Genomic DNA, 22,416 nt, shown 5'->3' with positions numbered 1-22,416 from the left:
TTATTGCATTCTCAAGTCCACTTTAATGGAACGATAACATTTTAATTCCAGTAGATAGGAATATATATAAGATTTGAGTAGGGATTCACTCAAGACATATCCTGAGACAGAAATGGGAACGTTGAGTGGGGGGGTGAGAAGGTTAAAAAAAAAAAACCCACACAAAATTCTCTCTCTCTCTATATATATATATATATATATATATATATATATATATATATATATATATATATATATATATATCTATCCCCCCCCCCCCCCCAATGTCTCATTTCCTCTTTTCTTAATAGATTTACAGCAGCCATTGTACGTCAGTGTAAATGATTGAAATGCAAAGAGCAACGGTCGAGGACTCTTTGGTTGCAGAAGATATTATTCCCATGCCGGTATTTGCACGCCTCATCTGTTACTTCAGTGTTTTCACCCAGCATTAACCTTTCCTGAAAGGATTTATTTTTCCCCATTTGAAGACTACACAGTTATCCAGCAAAGGCTCCTCTCCTAACATTTCAAGTGATGACCTAATAACAAAAAATGGAAGCATCTTAACATTTTTCTCTTTTTGCAGCACCCACAGTTTTATTGCAGTTGGTGGTAGCAGCATAAAGACTTTTAATATGATGGATGATATTGTAGAGTTCCAGATCATCGTTTAATTTGGTGCAAATAGTCCGATATTCGCCTCTGAGGCTGATTCCTTAGGTTTTTGGGGTTGCGGCTGGTCATTGCACTTTTCTTATATTCGCTAGTCTCATTCGCATCCTCGGCGGCAGCTGGCTGATCAGAATCTTCCTCTGTAGAGGTGTTTCCTCTGTGGCCAGTTTCATTAATGCTGTACAGGACGAGAGAGAGATCGTGCAAGTAAGTAATTAGGTGTCAAACACTCAAGGAACGCATGTGAAAAAACATGTGCATGGTAGCTATCTTTCACAATCAGCTGTGTATGTTGGATTTGAAGGAGCACTTCAAACATTACCATTACAGCTCTCACGCTCATTGGCGGATCCAGGGGGGGGCAACGGGGCAATTGCCCCCCCCGAGAAAATATTGCTGCCCGAGGCTCTCCCATGCCAGCCCATGCAAGGCTGGTGCTATCCAAGCACCAGCCCTGCTGATTGCCTTCACGTACCGGAGGGGAGATCAGTGATCTCCCTCCCCGGCCCACAGGCAGATTGCTGGGCGGCCGGCAGGGGAGGGATTGAGAGAGAGAACCCGGGGGAACTCTAACCTACAGCTCCGCCGGGTTCTCCTCTCGCGAGCACGGAGCGTTACCATGGCAACGCTCCGTTCTCGCGAGAGTGAACTCTAGCCTGAGCTGCAGGTTAGAGTTCACTCCCCCACTAGAACCACCAGGGACTGGAAGAAAGCAATGTCTACCCCTCCCTCAGCTAAGGTAAGAAGGGAGGGGGGACATTAGCTATATTTAGTTAGTTATTTAATAATTAAAAAAAAATATCTTTAATCTGCCCCCCTACACACTGCACCACACACAGCCCCCCCTTACACACAAATATACAGCCCCCCCCTTACACACAAATATACAGCCCCCCCCTTACACACAAATATACAGCCCCCCCCTTACACACAAATATACAGCCCCCCTCTTACACACACAGCCTCCCCTCTTACATACACAGCCCCCCCTCTTACATACACAGCCCCCCCTCTTACATACACAGCCCCCCTACACACAAATATACAGCCCCCTTTTACACACACACACACTTACACACACAGCCCCCCCCTTACATACACAGCCCCCCCCTTACATACACAGCCCCCCCTTACATACACAGCCCCCCCTTACATACACAGCCCCCCCCTTACATACACAGCCCCCCCCCTTACATACACAGCCCCCCCTTACATACACAGCCCCCCCTTACATACACAGCCCCCCCTTACATACACAGCCCCCCCTTACATACACAGCCCCCCTCTTACACACACAGCCCCCCTCTTACACACACAGCCCCCCTTACACACACAGCCCCCCCCTACACACACAGCCCCCCCCTTACACACACACAGCCCCCCCCCTTACACACACAGCCCCCCCCTTACATACACAGCCCCCCTCTTACATACACAGCCCCCCCCTTACATACACAGCCCCCCTCTTACATACACAGCCCCCCTCTTACATACACAGCCCCCCTCTTACATACACAGCCCCCCTCTTACATACACAGCCCCCCTCTTACATACACAGCCCCCCTCTTACATACACAGCCCCCCTCTTACACACACACACAGCCCCCTTACACACACACACAGCCCCCTTACACACACACACAGCCCCCTTACACACACACACAGCCCCCTTACACACACACACAGCCCCCTTACACACACACACAGCCCCCCCTTACACACACACACAGCCCCCCCTTACACATACACACAGCCCCCCCTTACACATACACACAGCCCCCCCCTTACACATACACACAGCCCCCCCCTTACACATACACACAGCCCCCCCCTTACACATACACACAGCCCCCCCCTTACACATACACACAGCCCCCCCCTTACACATACACACAGCCCCCCCCTTACACATACACACAGCCCCCCCCTTACACATACACACAGCCCCCCCCTTACACATACACACAGCCCCCCCCTTACACATACACACAGCCCCCCCCTTACACATACACACAGCCCCCCCCTTACACATACACACAGCCCCCCCTTACACATACACACAGCCCCCCCCTTACACATACACACAGCCCCCCCCTTACACATACACACAGCCCCCCCCTTACACATACACACAGCCCCCCCCTTACACATACACACAGCCCCCCCCTTACACATACACACAGCCCCCCCCTTACACATACACACAGCCCCCCCCCTTACACATACACACAGCCCCCCCCTTACACATACACACAGCCCCCCCCTTACACATACACACAGCCCCCCCCTTACACATACACACAGCCCCCCCCTTACACATACACACAGCCCCCCCTTACACATACACACAGCCCCCCCTTACACATAGCCCCCCCCTACACACACTGCCCCCCCTTACACACAGCACCCCTCACACAAAAACACACTGCGCAACTCACACACAAACACACTGCTCCCAATACACACACTGCTCCCAATATACAAATTGCTACCCCATACATACACTGCACTCCTCTCACAAACGCACTACCCTTCCATACACATACTGCGACCCTCACACACACTGCACCCCTCAAACACATACACACTACAACCCCTATCCCGGCAGACCTGGGTAAGTTATCAAAACGTTTTTTTTAAACGGTTTGACTACTTACTCTGGGAGGGCGCCACAGCAACTCCTGGCACCAAAACCACTACAGAGAGCTGTAGTGGTTATTGTGCCTGGATTGTTTCTTAAAATAATCTGCCAGTGCCCCTCCCGAGATTAGCTTCTGGATCCGCCACTGCTCACGCTAAAATTACATTTGTACACAAATAGGTTATAGGTGGTATGAATGAATCAAATGTACCAGCATGGTGACGATACCACCTATGCCATACAGATTGAGCAAAATCACTTTTGCTCTCCACTTGTGAATACATCTCCTTTTATTACTTGTACCTGTTTTAACAGTAAACACTATATTTTTTATTTATACATCTCTGGTGAGAATGTGCTGCTATTTAAACAAATAGAGTAGGAACCCCTGTACACCTAAGTTTGTGGGCTATCCCATTACATGCACATCACTGAGAGGAAATAGTAAGCTCAGGAAGTTGTGAGTGTACATCTACATAAATTCTTTATTTTATTTCATTTTAATTCTGTTTTGAAATTATATAATTTTTTTGTTCCTATACCATCCAGAGTTTCCCAATTGGATCAAGACACCAAGTATACAGTAGTTACCAGTTCCAGAAAACTAAGTGAATTGCTTTTTATTCAATTCTCCTGAACTTCAACATACTACACTATATTCTGCACTTTATCCTCTTTTCTTTTACATAATCGCCTATCTGAATTTGGATTGGAGGACAGCCTTAAGGCGCTGCTATCCTCCCCCTTTTATTCTACATGGATCACTAAAATGTTTTTTAATCTGCACCAAAAGAAATCGATCCACTCGAGGTCCACCTGTGAAGTTGCATTAATTGAATAACTCCAGAGGTAAATATCAGACGGATCGATACATTCTGGTCCAGATTAAAAGGCATTTGATTTGTCCACATCAGCAGAAAACGCTTTTGTGCACAAGTCTAACTACACTTCTGTCATAAAAAGGCACAATGGCAAAGTTGACCTCAGTTGGATTGTTCCTTTCATCGTCAATCTCTTAGGGATTTTTGGGTAACACGAGTGGTTTAATGGAAACTCAAGCACTGTTTATTCACTAAACTCCACACGGAAATGTAATCAACTTACAATATATATGGTAACTAGTGATGTCCCGAACTGTTCGCCAGGAACCGTTCGCCAGCGAACATAGCTTGTTCGTGGCGAACGTGGCGGGCGAACATATGCGATGGTCGGTTCGCCCCCTATTCATCATCATTGAGTAAACTTTGACCCTGTACCTCACAGTCAGCAGCCACATTCCAGCCAATCAGCAGCATACCCTCCCTCCCACCTCCATGACGAATAGGGTGCGGACCAACCATCGCATATGTTCGCCCGCCGCGTTCGCCACGAACAAGCTATGTTCGCCAGCGAATGGTTCCAGGCGAACAGTTCGGGACATCACTAATGGTAACATTTAGACAAACCGATTAAAAAACAAAACAAAAAAAACAAACCTCCTCTCCAATTCTGCCAAGGTCCCAGCTGGACTATTTTTGCAATCTGATTTGCAATTCAGAGTTTAATGGATAACCCTGTGAATGTCATCAGGGGCATTGGGAAAACCAACGAAAGGACTGCAAATTTTAAGCAAAAGTTGTGGTGGGAGATTTGCAGAATTTTAAAACTAAAATGCAAAAACTGCCTAATAAGTAAAAGGAAAAAATAAAAAATACAAAGGTTAAAGTGTAAAGGTGATCATACCAAAGTTTACTGAAATGCTGTACAGATAGTGTTCCAATGCGATCATTGCTCAGTTTGGGTCCGGGTTGATGGAACCTTTTACTGCTTTTCTTTCGCCGCAGCTTGTTCAATGCATCGGCAATGCGCCTATCCCCGGCATAATTACATATTATCCTGGCTCTTTCCTCCGCACAATCGTCCCCGCTCGTTCGGAAGAGAGTCTGTATCTGAACAAGGTCTATGTCTTTGAAAATATTAGCAGAAGCCTTTTTCCGAGCACGTGGCTCTGGCGTCTGCCACGGAGCTGATGGTGAGCTTATTACAGAGGCGGGGGTCCCCATGCCGCTTTTCATGCAATCACTGTGACAGCACTGAAAGAGAATGCAAAATGAGAGATTAAAAATACAAACTGGAGGGAAAAAAAGAAACTACTAAATAGTGTATTGTATGCACCATAATATTCTGCAAAAGTCTACAACAGGATATAAAGATGTATTTACTTATCTCGAGAGAAAATCATTCTGGCAGATCAGAACCTGCCAGGTGAGGCAGTCATCTTTACTCTACCAACCATGTGGAAGGCTACAGTTCATTAACCCGATTATCCTGACATTTTCTAACAAACATAAAATTGAAATCCACATGGCAAAATGTTCTTAAAAACAGCCAAACTGGCATAAGTGATGGAAATGTTTTCCAAATTTCCCACTATATAGATTCAATTTACTGCATTTTTAAGTTTAGTAAATATTTTTTTTTAACCACTCAGTTAATGTTTTAAATAAGGAAATCTAAGTTTTATTGCTTTGTATGAATAGGTATCTTAGAAAACCCAATGTAGCACGAGGAGATTCAGCTATTAACATTATGCTAGCTGTACTTTGTATTTTATTTTTAGGCCAAAAAATGTAAGCGCTAAAAGTTTGGGTTATTCGCCAAGTTGAGTTTTTTTTAACATTCTATGGCTATGTGACCTAGAATTTTAAGTCACCTTGTCAATTCTCTAGAATTCCTCATTGAAGAACCTGTGAGGTCTAAGTTTTCTTTTCATCTGAGAGGAGATGTTATTGCGGAATTATTTTGTGCTTCTGTTTTTGGGGTTAGATCCTAGGCAACACTAATGACAAAGTGGTCAACAAGCTGCCTTACATAGCCTTAGTGGTTACGAACATTACAATTACAAAAAGAGAAGTCCTGCGCTTAAGCAGCAAGGACTACAACACACATCAGCCCCAATATGTAGTAAAAACCAAAGAAAAGAAAATGTTACTTGCGCTTTCTCCTTAATCCCTATGTATATTTAGACAAATGGAGGTCATTTAGTTGCTCCAATGGCCATTGGAGGGATGCCCGCCTGCCAACGTCAAGGCAGACCCCCCTAAGCGGGTCCTAACACTGACCCTTCAGCCTGCTTCCTTGAGCTTCTGGCAAATATATCTCTAATGAGACAGAAAGGGGTATTTTTTATATACACCCCTTTACTTATTAACCCTTAATAGGGAACACATGGGATGGGTAGCAGCATTGTAACCAGGCTGTGTGATACAAAGTAAATACAAATACAAAAAGAGAAGTCCTGCGCTTAAGCAGCAAGGACTACAACACACATCAGCCCCAATATATAGTAAAAACCAAAGAAAAGAAAATGTTACTTGCGCTTTCTCCTTAATCCCTATGTATATTTAGACAAATGGAGGTCATTTAGTTGCTCCAATGGCCATTGGAGGGAATGCCCGCCTGCCAACGTCAAGGCAGACCCCCCTAAGCGGGTCCTAACACTGACCCTTCAGCCTGCTTCCTTGAGCTTCTGGCAAAGATATCTCTAATGAGACAGAAAGGGGTATTTTTTATATACACCCCTATACTTATTAACCCTTAATAGGGAACACATGGGATGGGTAGCAGCATTGTAACCAGGCTGTGTGATACAAAGTAAATACAAATACAAAAAGAGAAGTCCTGCGCTTAAGCAGCAAGGACTACAACACACATCAGCCCCAATATATAGTAAAAACCAAAGAAACCGCTTAGGGGGGTCTGCCTTGACATTGGCAGGCGGGCATTCCCTCCAATGGCCATTGGAGCAACTAAATGACCTCCATTTGTCTAAATATACATAGGGATTAAGGAGAAAGCGCAGGTAACGTTTTTCTTTTCTTTGGTTTTTACGAACATTACAATGCTCGAAACAAAATGACGTCAACACAAATAACAAACAAACAGTGGCACTATGCAAAGTAATAACAGTAATGCCCGTTTAAGTCACAGTTATATAGGTCATTTCCCACAACGCTCCAATCTGGATGGCATGTTTTTAATTCACAGGCATCATTTGTGTCACCGTGGCTATCTGCCAGTCACACATTTCCTCTAGATACGTGACGGCTGTGTGAGTCACGTAGTCTACTGCTTTGCCCAGGTTTTATATATTCACATGCATGGGACAAAAATAAATTAATTGCTACACCCAGATCTTGCTCTTAGCAGGACTACAGATCTTTACAGGATTTGCAAATTGTTTGCCAGTTTAAGTCAGCGATACGTACAGTTATTCACTGAACTGCAAATTATCAGGAATTCAAAGCAAATTTTGCGTTGCGGACAAAAAACAGACAGTCTGAAAGCAGGACTGACTGTCGAATGTACCTGAAATTCATATTGAATTCTGAACAGTTCACAGTTTAGCAAATAAACCTGCTTTTCGCTCTCTTTTTTTTTTTTATCTTTAGTCTTAACATTTTAAAATACACATATGTATACCCAAAAATATATTATAAATGTTTGTTCTGGTTGGATGCGATACCTAAGGGTTTATTAACGAAAGGAAAAGCAAATTGTAGGCAGAAATATAAACCTCTCCCAATAAAAACAAACACACAGAACAATCAGCAATAATTTGCAAATCCCTAGCCAGTTCTCTGCACTCTAGTGAATTAGCCCGATTCCAATCAAGACAGAGACTGTACGTAATTTGTGGTTCTAAAGATCTGTAACAGCGCTAACTCAATGAACAGATAAAGCAGCATTCACTGCAGCAAAAAATGAATGGCAGGGGTAGTGAAGCATACCAATGAGCATGGTATGAAGGTAAGGGATGGTGCATTGAAACCTTTAATGCGCAGATCACATATTAAAGCTGCAGCAGGATTGAGACAATGGATTATTCTAAACATAGATCATAAGCAACAACACGTCACACCAGCTGCTCCACCCATTACTACTACTATAGAGCGTTGTGATTAATTATGTATATAAAAGTAGTTTATTATTGCCATTTATATAGAGCAAACAGATCCCGTAGCGCTTTACAATATTATGAGAGGGGGGATTTAACTATAAAAAGGACAATTACAAAGAACTTACAGGAACGAGAGGTTGGAGAGGACCCTGCTCAAACGAGCTTACACTGTATCGTTTATCTACCCTCTTCAATGATGGACCCCCACTGAGAATTCTAGTGAGCATTAGGTGATGACAAAATCAAGTAAAGGTTTCAGGAGTTATTATTATCGCCATTTATACACCGCCAACAGATTCCATAGCGCTTTACAATATTATGAGAGGGGGGATGGAACTATAAATAGGACAATTATATGAAAACTCACAGGAACAATAGGTTGAAGAGGACCCTGCTCAAACGAGTTTACAGTCTGTAGGTTTACGGTATGCTGACCTTGTTTACACTATACATGCCCCTTAATTAGTGTGATGATATATATATATATATATATATATATATATATATATATTTAGCAATCACCTCCCCATGAAGGTTCTGCACCAGAAGCCTGCTTTCACCTCAGTTCCTCAAAAATATTCATATATCAAGTTAATAGATAACGTAATGTAAATGTGAAGGAGATACACTCCATTAGATTTAAGCAGCCACACCAGTGCTGGGATGCAGACCAGAACTAATGGAATATTGCAGTATGTTGTAACACCTTCTAAAGAACTCGCACTTGGCGATTGTTTACAACTTGCAAAACCTGATCTTCATGACAAATATTGTAACATGTACACATAAGCAATAAACTATTGGCTGCATGCTTACTGCTGGCATAGCATCTTGGCACAAGAAAACCTTAGCCAACCCCATGGTGTGCAACAGATTAAAAAAAAAAAAAAAAAGGAAGCAGATCGCCTCTCCCAAATTAATCTATGCTGACCAGATCAAACATGTCTCCCTGCACATATTACACTAATCCATGATGATGGACAGCACAGTAAATTGCAGTCCTGCACTTTGTAGCAGATTAGAATATATATAGTGTAGATTGGATTGTAGACAAGATGCCAAAATATTGCACTATGCAATGACACCTTTTTTATTGGACTAACACAATACTTCAAATACATTTTTTAAAACTTTAACCCCTTAATGACACATGGCAGGTGTGTGTGACAGGTCATGATTCTTTTATTCCAGAAGTTTGGTCCTTAAGGGGTTAAAAAACGTGTATTTTAAGTATGATGTTAGTCCAATGATATAAAATGTATCATATTGCAATCCTCTGGTGATCCTCCCCTATGAGCTGTATACTGACAGTGTGTGCACATTGTTACCGGACCTGCTCTGATAACTCACTGGGTGATCGTTTCCCCCAGCCCCCCCTCCCAGCCCGGTACCGACCTGGCTCTGCACGGGGATCAATGCCTCCCTGCTGCCGTGCTCGGTGCCCGCCGGCTGGCTGAGGGTTTCGGGCTGGCCATGCCGCTGCCGATCGTGCCAGGCACACAGTCTCATTCCCATGGAGCCCGCACTCTCCTCCCAGCTCGGGGCTCGCTCAGCCCGCCTGGGTCAACGTTCGGAATGGTGACGTCAGCGGCGCGCCTGGGCCAATCAGGCGGGACAGGGGGCGGGGCCTGGAGGGAGTCGATGGGACACGTGGCCTCGCGGCTCGCTGCCCATTGACGTCACTGTGAGCCGTTCTGGTCCTGGCTCCGGCCCGGATTCCTGTCCACAGGGAGCAGCGACTGCGCATGTCCTTCCCCTCCTCCACCCGGGCTCCCCAGGGTGCACTAACTTTCCCCCTCCTCCACCCGGGCTCCCCAGGGTGCACTAACTTCCCCCCTCCTCCACCCGGGCTCCCCAGGGTGCACTAACTTCCCCCCTCCTCCACCCGGGCTCCCCAGGGTGCACTAACTTCCCCCCTCCTCCACCCGGGCTCCCCAGGGTGCACTAACTTCCCCCCTCCTCCACCCGGGCTCCCCAGGGTGCACTAACTTCCCCCCTCCTCCACCCGGGCTCCCCAGGGTGCACTAACTTCCCCCCTCCTCCACCCGGGCTCCCCAGGGTGCACTAACTTCCCCCCTCCTCCACCCGGGCTCCCCAGGGTGCACTAACTTCCCCCCTCCTCCACCCGGGCTCCCCAGGGTGCACTAACTTCCCCCCTCCTCCACCCGGGCTCCCCAGGGTGCACTAACTTTCCCCCTCCTCCACCCGGGCTCCCCAGGGTGCACTAACTTTCCCCCTCCTCCACCCGGGCTCCCCAGGGTGCACTAACTTTCCCCCTCCTCCACCCGGGCTCCCCAGGGTGCACTAACTTTCCCCCTCCTCCACCCGGGCTCCCCAGGGTGCACTAACTTTCCCCCTCCTCCACCCGGGCTCCCCAGGGTGCACTAACTTTCCCCCTCCTCCACCCGGGCTCCCCAGGGTGCACTAACTTTCCCCCTCCTCCACCCGGGCTCCCCAGGGTGCACTAACTTTCCCCCTCCTCCACCCGGGCTCCCCAGGGTGCACTAACTTCCCCCTCCTCCACCCGGGCTCCCCAGGGTGCACTAACTTCCCCTCCGCCACCCTGGCTCCCCAGGGTGCACTAACTTTCCCCCTCCTCCACCCTGGCTCCCCAGGGTGCACTAACTTCCCCTCCTCCACCCGGCCTCCCCTGGGTGCACTAACTTTCTATATTTATACAGGGTGAACTCCAGCTACTGTGTAAAGATAAACAGTTCCAATTGTCTCATTTATTGTTAAATTTCCACCTTTTTATAATATTGTACAAAAAATAACATCAGTTAAAGGGACACTATAGTCACCAGAACCACTACAGCTTAATGTAGTTGTTATGGTGAGTATAATTATTCCCTGCAGGCATTTTAATGTAAACGCTACCATTTCTGAGAAAAGGCAGTGTTTACATTGGTGTCTAGTAACAGCTCCAGTGGTAATTCCTCTGAGAGCCATTAGAGGTACTTCCCATGTCAGTAAAGCACTAGCGTTCAGGGTCTTTACGCTCTGCGTGGAGGTGCTGAACGTTCCCCATAGAGATGCAACGATTCAGCGTATCTCTATTAGGAGATACTGATTGGCAGAGTGATTTGCTGCACAATAGCCTGTCCTGTGGAAAAGCATTAAATTGGCTGAGATCATCAAAATTGATCTCTGCTACGGCAGTGGGATCAGCTGCAGCGAGGGAAAAAAATTTAAGTAATCCTTTCAGAGCGATCTAAGGGGACACGGAATCTAAAAAGCCACACAGGCACTATAGTGTCAAGAATACATGTTTGTATACCTGACACCATAGTGTTCCTTTAACTTAGTGTCACGATTCTCAAACAAATACACATTTAACAACTGTCTTGCCTAATATGCCCAGAGTGTAAATTTTTAATATTAACCTCAAAATTATATCGTGGTCTGCAACCCTCTGTCTGTCTATTGTTTTATTAGTGTTATAATTTCACAATTAGCATAGGATTCATATAATTTTATTTGGGGGGGGGAAATATATTGTATGTAACATATTGCAAGAGCCACATTTGGAGGCACAGGGAGCAATATATACTGAAAGGGATACTAATTAAAGAGTTAGTCCAACTACCTTGACCATTTCAGTGAAGTCTGTGCAGCATTTTGCTACGAAATGCAATTTCTTTTTAAATGTGTTATTGGGAGCTTTTCATTAGGTCCCCTCCTAACTGTTGCATTAAAACCTGCAATAAAGTTTTATTTTTTTTTATAGTCATTATCTAAAAAAATATAGACATTATAGTCACCTCTACAGTTTATTGTATTTGTGCTGGTGAGTAGAATCATTAGCTTCAGGCTTTTTGCAGTAAACACTGTCTTTTCAGAGAAAATGCAGTGTTTACATTGCAGCCTAGTGATACATCCACTGGCCACTCAGATGGCTACTAGAGGTGCTTCCTGGGGAAGTGCTGCATAGTGTGACTGCAATTCAGTGTCTCCACCCTCTGTATAGAGACACTAAACTTTCTTCATAGAGACGCAGCGATTCAATGTATCTCTATGAGGAGATGCTGATTGTCCAGGGCTGTGTTAGACTTGTGCTGGCTCTGCCTCCTTGACAGTCAGCTAATCCTGTGGGAAAACAATATGGGACGTCTTTGATTGGACCACTGGTGGATGCCGTGACATTAGGGGGTGTGGAAAACCGCGCACAAGATTAGCCTCGCACTGGGTTTTAGGTAAATAAAAACGTATTTTTAAATTATTTTGAAACGATTGGGATGGTGGAAATAAAAAATATTGCCCAATAGCACAATAATCATTTAAAAAATATATGCAATGAAAATGGTTGCAGGAACCCTTTAACGTACAAGGTGTTTGTAGCGGAGCCAGAGTTCTGACTAGTACTATCCTCTGCTGGATTACCAAGAGTAGAAATCAGGAACAAGATACTGCCAAGGAAATAGCCTACGTCCCCAGTAACTGGACGATACACAGTTCTGGGAGTACAACCGGCTTTATTCTGCCACACACGGCTTTTATGCACTGCATGCGGTTTTCACATCCAAGGACACAGGGCTTTCTTACCAAGAGCCTTTGTGTTTGAGAGATAATTGAGCTCAAATTAGGGTAACTCTATTATCACTCAAATACAGAAACTCGCATACATATTTTACAATACCCCCAAAATACAAGAAAAGGAATACAGGAACCCCACAAATATCATAGCTCCGACCCGAGCGCACAACATATCCAAAAAGTGCTCAGATCGGTTTGGTAGAACAAAATTACTGTTCGAATAAAGTTTTGACCGACCGTGCTTTCGGGGGTTCCTGTGCGACCACTGACGAACGCTCCCCCTGGCTGTAATGGAGTGAATGTTCCCCCCCCAGTCGGTAGATCACATCTCCTGAACGTCGTTCGTCTAGATGGTTGGGAAGTTGAATGGGCAGCAGTACAAACTCCGCCTGGGTTCGCGGACTCGTGTGGCCGAAAATAGTTCCAGGTGTTCGACGGCTGCCTGTGTTCGGGAGAAACCCAGGGAAAGCACTCAAGTTAATGTGTCAAGTTGCTAATTTGTGGTTAACGGCCAAGGGAGGTCTGTGTTCACTGGGGCATAATAAGGGGGATCACACACCAGTCACTCGGGAGATGAACAAGGGGGTAGGGACAACTGAACACAAGGGAATGGAGTCTGCTACAGTGTTGTTTAGAGTTTGGTTATTTTTCCTCTGCTAAATTTGAGGAACGCCCAAGTCCAGCCTGATGCGTAAGTAATAAATCTTTCCATTAATTTGGATTGAATTCCACGTAGTGAAAGGTTATAATTTTGGGATGTTACTGAAGAAAGATTATGCTCTGGTTACTCAAGAAATGTGATACTATGGATATGATTGTGAAAGATGAAAATAGGTTAAAAAAAAAGACAAACCCAAAAAAATCAAAGCAAGAAAAACTGCTTTTGTTAATTGTGTATGTTGTATTAGCTTGACTATCACTATAGCGTGAATCGCTGGGAATCCCAAGTGAATTCCAAGACCCATTTTCCACATATTTCTGAAGATGTTATTCTATACATAGATATGCTAATACACAATGCCAACTTTATTGTGGTTGTTCAAAGTGAACTGCAAATTTAAGGCCACAGCAGCCAACCTGAGAGCAGTATGGCTATTCTGACCCTAAATTTAAGTTCTCAAAGGGAAAAATACCAAAATGGCTGATTTAGGAAAATTCTGCAGCTCAGATACAGGACCAGCGCTACCATAATGTGGTACAGGCGGCCCCCCAATGTCTGGATGACAATCAGGAGGCGGTGACAAAGCGCTCCACCTACTGCCAGTCACTTCGTGTAGGATCTTCTAATCTGTCTGATAGGAAGCTGCCCACTGGGAGCAGCTTTCTGTCAGATCGGGTAGAAGATAAAGAATACCTCCCACGGTCCGTGAGGCCACGCTGCAAAAAAGAGATAAGCAGGCACTCAAGGAAGTAAGGGATAGATACATATAAAGGGATGGGGGGAGAGTAAGAAACACACAAGAGGACTGGGGGGAGAGTAGGATACATTGAAGCAAGTGTAAGACACAAAGAGGAGATAAGATACAGTAAAGGGTGTAAGACATTCCATACCGCCCAACATTTCAACTGGACAAAGGGGGATACTTTCATTTTGGGGTGTGAGGTGTGGCCACGTGGGGTGCTATTCTGAGGAATTTTATGTGACTTACTAATAACACTTCATACAACTAAAATGTAATTTATACAGTTTGACACACAATTCATGCAGTTGAGAGTCACAGTATTGTGAATCTTATTGATGTGGAACTCTGTTATACACGCAGACACACCAACAATATGGAGCTCCTAGAAATAGGGAAATTAGAATGGAAAAGAGAAGGATTTGTACCCAGAATAGGGACTGTCCCTCCAAAAGAGGGGCACTTGGGAGCTATGCATTCAAAGAGGGCATGGACTTCACTTTAAAGTCCTGTAAATTCACAGTTCAGTGAACAACATTTCATACATTGCATAACTGTCATAAAACAACCTCCTACACCGTTCAAGGAATACTCAATTGAAAAAAATAAGTAATATATATATATTTATTTCAAAGTTGCAAGCACATGTCCAATGCTTCTCAAGTGGGGAAGACAGGCTCCGTGGATCTAAGACAAGAGAAGGAAAACCTCCTTGGCTGTCTAATTGACAGTCAGGTAATGTTTCTCTCTCCAAATAAAAAAGTGCCAATTTCTATTGAAATTTGCGCTTCCTAAAACAATCCCAAATAAGAGAAGCCCCCTACACACAAAACACTTAAACATGCGTGAGTGCAATGTCCCTTTAAGGAAAAAAACAACAACAAAAAAAACGAGTTATTTCGACATGTAGCAGTATAACCTTATCTTCATTTATATCACAAAATTGCAGCTGCTTACATCAAAAAGAACATTGGCAGGAGACGGAAGTTTGCCAGTTTACAACACCGAAACACACGACAGAAAGAAAAATGATGAAATGATAATAAACGTAACCACATGAAAAACTTTACTTCCAAGAATAGCAGGTGCAATCAACAAGGTAGCAGCAGATAACATGCATGCACATCTGACTGTCACGGGCAGCTTGTATTCCGCATGCAAAACAAGTCGGCATTTCACTGACTGTGGCATATTAATAGGGCAACTAGGGGCACATCATTTTATATATACAGCAACATATATTATTATTATTGGTATTTATATAGCGCCAGCATAGAGCTTTACAATATTTGGGGAGATGGAAACATTCTCTAAGTTAGCAATGCTTTACATTCAACTACTCTGGCCTTAATGTTTAAATTCACTCTGAATTCCCACTTTTGTAAATAACCCAAATAGATTTAACAGATAGAGGCTGCTGGAGTAGCGAGGTTGTACCATCATATATCCTCCACCAGTATAACCAGGACATAGATCTGTGTATTCCTAAGAGATTCGCATTCAGTGTCTCACAGAATTCTCTGCACTGCCACCAAAAATAACTGGTGTGTGTTATGCACAAGCCCCCACCCCGTACACAAACCTACCTGGTGACAGTCTAAAAAAGGCCCTATACAAGTCCTGACTGCCCCCTCACTCCTCCAGAACTGTGCAAACAGACTGCATCCCTCCACCCCTTCCCATTTTACATTTCAGGAGAATGGTTAATGATAAATTGGAATAAGGCCCTGGTGTTTTTTTTTAAAGGCATTTCAAAGCAAACATTGTAACTATTGTTCTAATAAACAATGTAACTTTATTTTAAAACATCACTGAACCTAATTAACTCCAGATTTGACACCCAGGATAACTTCCTAAAACTGCCTTTAACGAGCCAGTATAATCAAAATACAATTTACCCCCATTTATCTAGACCGGCAAATTATTTAAAATCGTATTTTTCTTTCTTTTCGTTCATTTATAGACCAGGACATAAATAATAATGAAGAGGACAAATTAGATTCAAAGGAAAGGAAAACAAAACTGGGAGAGGGTGAGCTGCACCTATATTGAGGTATTTGTTAGATTTTTGGAGGTCCGTGATACTTACCTCATGGACCACAGTATTTATAAGTTCAGTGCTCGCACAAAAATCATACAAGCGTTTCCCAATTTGCCCAACATGTGCCAACCCGTTTACAGTTACCAGAAGCCACACACACTACAGCCTAATAGGACTCATCATACCTACCCAACATGCTTCCTAGGCATGCTTCGACATCTTTACTAACCAGCCCAGCATGCATTAAATCGTAGGCACTAGCTCACACCCCTCGCACAGTCAGGCGGTATAACATGCCTAGATGCTGTGGAAATATATCATACATATTAGATTGTTTGTTTGCCCAGTCACTTTATTGGGCAGTCACGCAGACATGTCCTACACGTGCATACTAAATACAAAGCAGTAACCCATCAGTTAGGTTAAGCCTGTTTCTATTAAGCTTGTTTCTATCTAAAAATGTGCAAACTCTCGTGCCAATGTGAAACCTGTTTGAATCCATATTTACGCTGTTGTGGCGCTTGACAATGATATGTACCAATCTGCACAACAAAAATAAAAACTTCAACAAAAAAAACACCCCTCCAATATCCTTATATAATTATTCTTTGCATTTCACTTAAAGGGACACTCTACTGCCCAAATAAAACAAATAAAAATGACTGTTTAGTAGATATACCCCAAATAAAAACATACATGCATTTAATTAGGCATTTTTATTGGAGTATATCTAAAAACAGCTTGGAAAAGCAAAAGATCTCTTGTCTGTAGCCTTTGTGAGGCCCCCCCCTCCCCCGCTAACCCCGCCCAGACTTTCTATGGCGGTCCAATCACAGACTTTCCATATTGTAACAGAGCTTGTTACTCAGCCTGAGTATCTTCCTTCATATCCCTCATTTTCCAGCAGGAAACCTTCAATGATTATAGCAACTCGCCCAAACATCAGCCTAGACTTGATGAAGGATGAAAACAGAAACCACTTTATTTGGTTCAAATGTACATATTTATCCACAGACCTCCAGCAGGGGTCGTTAACGAAAACAATGGAGATCCCACCCAGGCGCCTTGGTGTCCAATAAATAATATAGACCAAGTATCGCTGATCTGATCAGCCTCCAGACAACAAGGCGCCTTAATAGAATATCCCCAAACACACATCTAAACATCACAAAACCCCACATGTGTAGTATCCCAATAATACACTGAGATCTGTCACAGGGGGTCCAAGCTACTTCAGATTCGAGTTTCAGCGGATGATTTGAAAGTTCATATCCGCTCGGCAGTTCCACAGAGTTTCCAAGTTGGTCCTGGTCTGCCCATGGAACCCTCACAACCAATCAGTCTGTTGAAGCTTGGCCTGGGTACACCAATCTAGGTTTCTCGGTCACCCTGTGCCCCCAATAAGCACAGGGTGACTTAGACATAAGGGGGGACTGTGAAGCTTAGAAAAGGAGTCCCCATGAATCCATCATAGCCCCCCTCCCAAATTCAAACATACTCCCATATGTCCCCATTATTATGGGGCTGCTGTGACATACACAGATCTTGAACCCTTTATTTCCAGCCCTGAGCAATTGCTGTCACACCAATGCAGCTCAGTGAGAAGTCTTTGCAAAGTAGGTGCTCTGGGCAATTACCTGGATCTTGAGTTTAGCTCCACTTAGCTAAACAACCAGGAATTAAAGGACCACTCCACAGCCATAAAGTGCTTCAGCTTTATGGGTAAGGAGTATCGCGAAATAATTATTATTTATAAAAGTGTAGAAATCTGTATTTTTATAAATTGAAACACCCTCCTGGCATGTCAATCAAACAACCAGGGTAGTTTCTTCCTGCTCCCATTATCCAGGGGAGCTAAGTAAAGGGGCAGGCATGCTTTATTGCATACATCAGATGTCCAGACCTGAGATCAGTATGCTGCGCATGCATGTATACTGAGCTGAGGGAGCCCTTGGCTGTTTCCCCAGAAAGAAACAGGGAATAAGAGAAGGGCTTGCAAAGGAAGACGTTCATATGAACTGCAGCTTTTTCAAACTGTTTTAGGATATACTCTCAATGAATATATTCATGAAAATGCATGAATGTAGTCATTGATGGTGTATCTACTAAACAGTGATTTTCTTTCTTTCTTTCTAATACGAGCAGTAGAGTGTTCCTTTAACAGAACTGGTTGTTTGATTGACAGCCAGGAATGTAACAAGGTCTATTTATAAAAGTTCCGATATTTATTAAAATCTGCACTTTTTGTAAATTGAAACAAAGAGGGGACACTCTTGACGGTGAAGTGCTCTAAGTTTCTGGAGTTTCCCTTTAACCCCTTAAGGACACATGACATGTGTGACATGTCATGATTCCCTTTTATTCCAGAAGTTTGGTCCTTAAGGGGTTAATTACACCCTGTTGGGTTATTTTTAGAGTCCATTGTCAGAAATTAAAATTTTTAGATGCAACATTTTAGGCAGCGATTGAAAACATAGCAGGCTATTTACTAAACAGTGAACTTTGTCCTAAATGTGGTGAAACATTTCAACTAGAATTTCCATTCTTATATTTATTAATGGGAAATAGTGTTGAAATATGGTCTTTTTTGCCAGGTTTCGGCCAAACCCCACAATTAACTTAAAAAAAAAAAAAAAAAAAAGATTTTGCCCTTGTCTGTATTGGCTTAAAATGTTAAATTCACTTTGAACTCAATAATCACACTTTAAATTAAAACCCCGTTGGTTATTCTCTGTCTAAACTGTAGGGTTTATCCACTAAGTTATATAGTGAATCGACAACTAAATTGTAAAATTTATACAAAACGTGAATTCTCGACAATTCACACTATACGGATTCTTTTACTAAACAGCAAATTAAAATGTCCAAATCCTGGGGGAAATAGCCAAACTCGAACTACAGCCGAGTCGGTGAATTTGACAAAACCAGCCCGAAATCGCTTCAATGTCGAGTTTTGTGAATACCACACCCTTTGTTAATAACATCGTAGGTCTAATTTAATGAAGCAGTCTGTTCACTGTGAGTGTATTTTATAAGTCATCTAATATAAAAGAACATGACGTTAAAGGAAAATGAAATGAGGTCAGAGTGTGAATACACATTGGCAATAAGCCTAATTATGGGTGGGAGGAAAAATAAAATGATGTTCTCATGGGAACTGAGCAAAAATGAGAAACAAGAAGGGACACTACTCATTGTTTGTACAAATACTTTAAATCTTCTCTCGTGAAAGTCAATGCTGATTTCGGGGAAATTTTCTCAGTGTCATTATTTTTTCCTTTTTCAATTTTTTTTTTCTTTTGCCCATGCTTACTCCCAAAGCAATCTTTAGAATGACCATTGGGGGCAGACTATCATGTGTCTGTTATATGTGTTCGAGGTCATGGTAGGTTGTATAGAAAGGGTTATTCACGAACGTGAAATGTTTAGTGAATTTAAAATGCCTTTCAAATGTGAAACCAGATTAGTCAGACTGGATCTATTCTCCGGGCTAGCTGTACTTTAACTTTGACTAGTATTGCCTATTGTTTCAAATTGGGTTTACAGCGATCACTATTTGTTATATATGCTGCAGCTATACTCAATAGGCCCATTGGGGGTAATACATGCACACGTAGTGAGGTTTCTGAAAGTTGTTAATCCGCCTGATATCCGTGACGGATTTGGCATAAAAGAATGCTTTGATGAGATTCGTTAATATTCATTCCGACTTTACCAGGTTAACCTCACTTGCCCTTTATGTTTGATCCCGCGATGGTCTGAATTATTCATATAAACATGTTGGGTGTAGGCTGCGATAAACCACAGAAAAACATCTGCTCATGAAAATGTTTTAACTGAATTGTTCTGTATTCTAAATGCAACCTGTAACGTTCTCTGTAAAAGTCCCAGTCTACAAATTATTTATTTAGTTATAAAATATTTTACCAGGAGAGATACATTGAGATTTCTCTCGTTTTCAAGTATGTCCTGGGTCCACAAAACATTGCATTGTTACAACTAGGGTACAATAAAATACAAAAACAATATTAATACACAATATATACAAAACGTAACATAGAACAGGTAGGAAATATATAATCAACCATGACATGTGCATTCTGTTTTGAGGTATGTAGAGAGGGATCTCTTAAAGTATTTTAGGCCTGGCGAAGATTTGAAAGTGTGCGGGAGGTCGTTCCATAATTGCGGTGCTCTGTAGGATCCTCACTAACACGCGTATGTTCCATCTGCTCCTCTTTCTTCTCTTTCTTCTGCAATATTAATCTTTTTGGAATTCCATTTCCTGTCCATTTGTACTTTCCCTATTGGTAAATTCACTAAACTGGCCAAATTCCGAGTGGCACGGCAAATCTCATATTTACCCAAGCTAACTCTGGTCAGAATTCAGTTAACCTGACTGAATTTGCAATGCATTACATGTTTGGTTTAAAATAATTTCACATCCAAACTCTATACAAAGCACCGCCAGATTTTAAACTGTACCGGATACATCCAGCATGTTCGCAAATGATCACTCGCTTGGTTTTTGCAGGCCAACGATAGTTTGAAGTGCTATTTGTCCGCTGGCAATTCAAGGGTTAATTATATGGTGGATTCACAGTGCTAGCTACCAAGACACCAACAAAATAAATAAATAAAGCCTGCGAGGTTCAAAATGACCCCCCGCCCCATGTTACTGTAAGAGAGGTTTAAAAACTCCCATATGTGGGGGCATATCTACTAAGCAGTGAGCAGCCAGTGGCTCTGAGGAGTTAATGGAAGCAGAATAAACACCTCCTTGGTTGCCTGATTACAAGCCAAGGCAGTGTTAACGCGATTCAAATCAGCACTTTTATAAACTGTCAAAAACCAAAAAAGACATACTTAAGACACATAAAGCACTTCAGCAAGCATAAAGGGGCACTATAAGCACCCAGACCACTTCAGCTCATTGAAGTGGTCTGGGTGCACTGTCCCAGGTCCCTTAACCCTAAAGGCATCCTAATCCTTTTAAGAAACTACAATAATTACCTTTCAGGGATAAGTCCTCCTCTAGTGGCTGTCTAAGGAGCTCGTAGACGACTTGACTTTTGGTTGTTTACATGACGCTGGATGTCCTCACTCTATGCATGAGACTTGAAGCGTCACCGGAATCCTCGTAGGAAAGCATTGTTTAATACTTTCCTATGGGGAAATCCTAATGTGAGCACGGATTAGGTCTCCCCCGTTGGCTGATGGCGGGGGACGAGCATGGCTGGAGCCTGACCCAGCTCCGAGGGACATCAACGCTGGATTCTGGTAAGCGCCACGGGAGGGGAGCCCTGTAGGAACCTATATAGTGCCAGGAAAATGGCTTTGTTTTCCCAACACTATAGAATCCCTTGAAGCTTCATCTGTTGTCAAGCGTTGGAAAAATATAGAAGACAAAGTCCTGCTTGTCTTATGTATTAGGGGTGAAGAAGATTGAAAATGAAAAGAAAAAAAAACTGATTTAGAAGAAGAGGAATCTATTTAGGAAAGGTAAGTATGACATGACAGTGGCCCTTCAAGCTGTTTTGGGTGTCTGTCTCGCTAATATAAGCTGTGGATTTTGTTTTTGGAGTGAAGATCCCACTACACCTTGTCAGGTGTTTATTTTTTTTGTCAATCTGATTTTTATTAAGGCATATAGTATGGGGAACAGAAGAGAAGACGGAGGAAACGTTTAAGCGAGTTACATTATAGGGTTGGTACAACAATACACAAAGTTAAAGTACATTTCCAGATTTTCAATGCCTAATTTTTTTTTTTTTATGTAACGTAGTTAAGCTCCAATTTGCAAATACAAGCTAAGGATCGTAGGATCCGGGTTAGTAAACAGTAAAACTAAATCAATAACAAGGTTGGTAAGCTCCACAAACTCAGGTACATTATCCCAGACAGTGATAATAATCTCGGCTAAGCATTAATACGTAGTCTAGGCAAGTGTGACAACAGCGGATATGTTAAGTTTGCGAACTCAGCATGCAGTGAAAAGCAAAATACAAGTCAAGTGTTATGAGTCATACGTGAGTAAGGCAGGCAATATACATTGATCTAAACATATATATCACTGCATGCGAGATTCACAAAAACTGGTTGACTAGTTAAATAGCGGTACACGTATGTTACCTAAGGGGAGCAAATTAGGAGAAACAATGAGGCCTACATGACTGACTAAACACACTCAACAATTAAAGCAAGTTAA

At 43.0% G+C, this 22,416-nt stretch overlaps 1 protein-coding gene across 1 annotated transcript; it reads right to left on the bottom strand.

Annotated features, from left to right (window-relative positions):
• Positions 1–260: 260 nt before the first annotated feature.
• On the bottom strand, positions 261–9,818 carry AVPI1 (arginine vasopressin induced 1). The gene is made up of 3 exons (XM_063435355.1): positions 9,630–9,818; positions 5,018–5,367; positions 261–832 (listed from the first exon to the last, which is right to left on the bottom strand). Exons 1-3 carry the CDS (start codon positions 9,747–9,749, stop codon positions 646–648), a joined length of 657 nt encoding a protein of 218 aa, XP_063291425.1. The 5' UTR covers positions 9,750–9,818; the 3' UTR covers positions 261–645.
• Between the last annotated feature and the right edge of the window lie 12,598 nt (positions 9,819–22,416).

Source organism: Pelobates fuscus, chromosome 10 (assembly GCF_036172605.1).
Source record: "Pelobates fuscus isolate aPelFus1 chromosome 10, aPelFus1.pri, whole genome shotgun sequence".
In the NCBI taxonomy this organism is placed as follows: Eukaryota; Metazoa; Chordata; class Amphibia; order Anura; family Pelobatidae; genus Pelobates; species Pelobates fuscus.
Note: the sequence above shows the minus strand (reverse complement) of the source record. Positions and strands in the feature narration are given on the sequence as shown.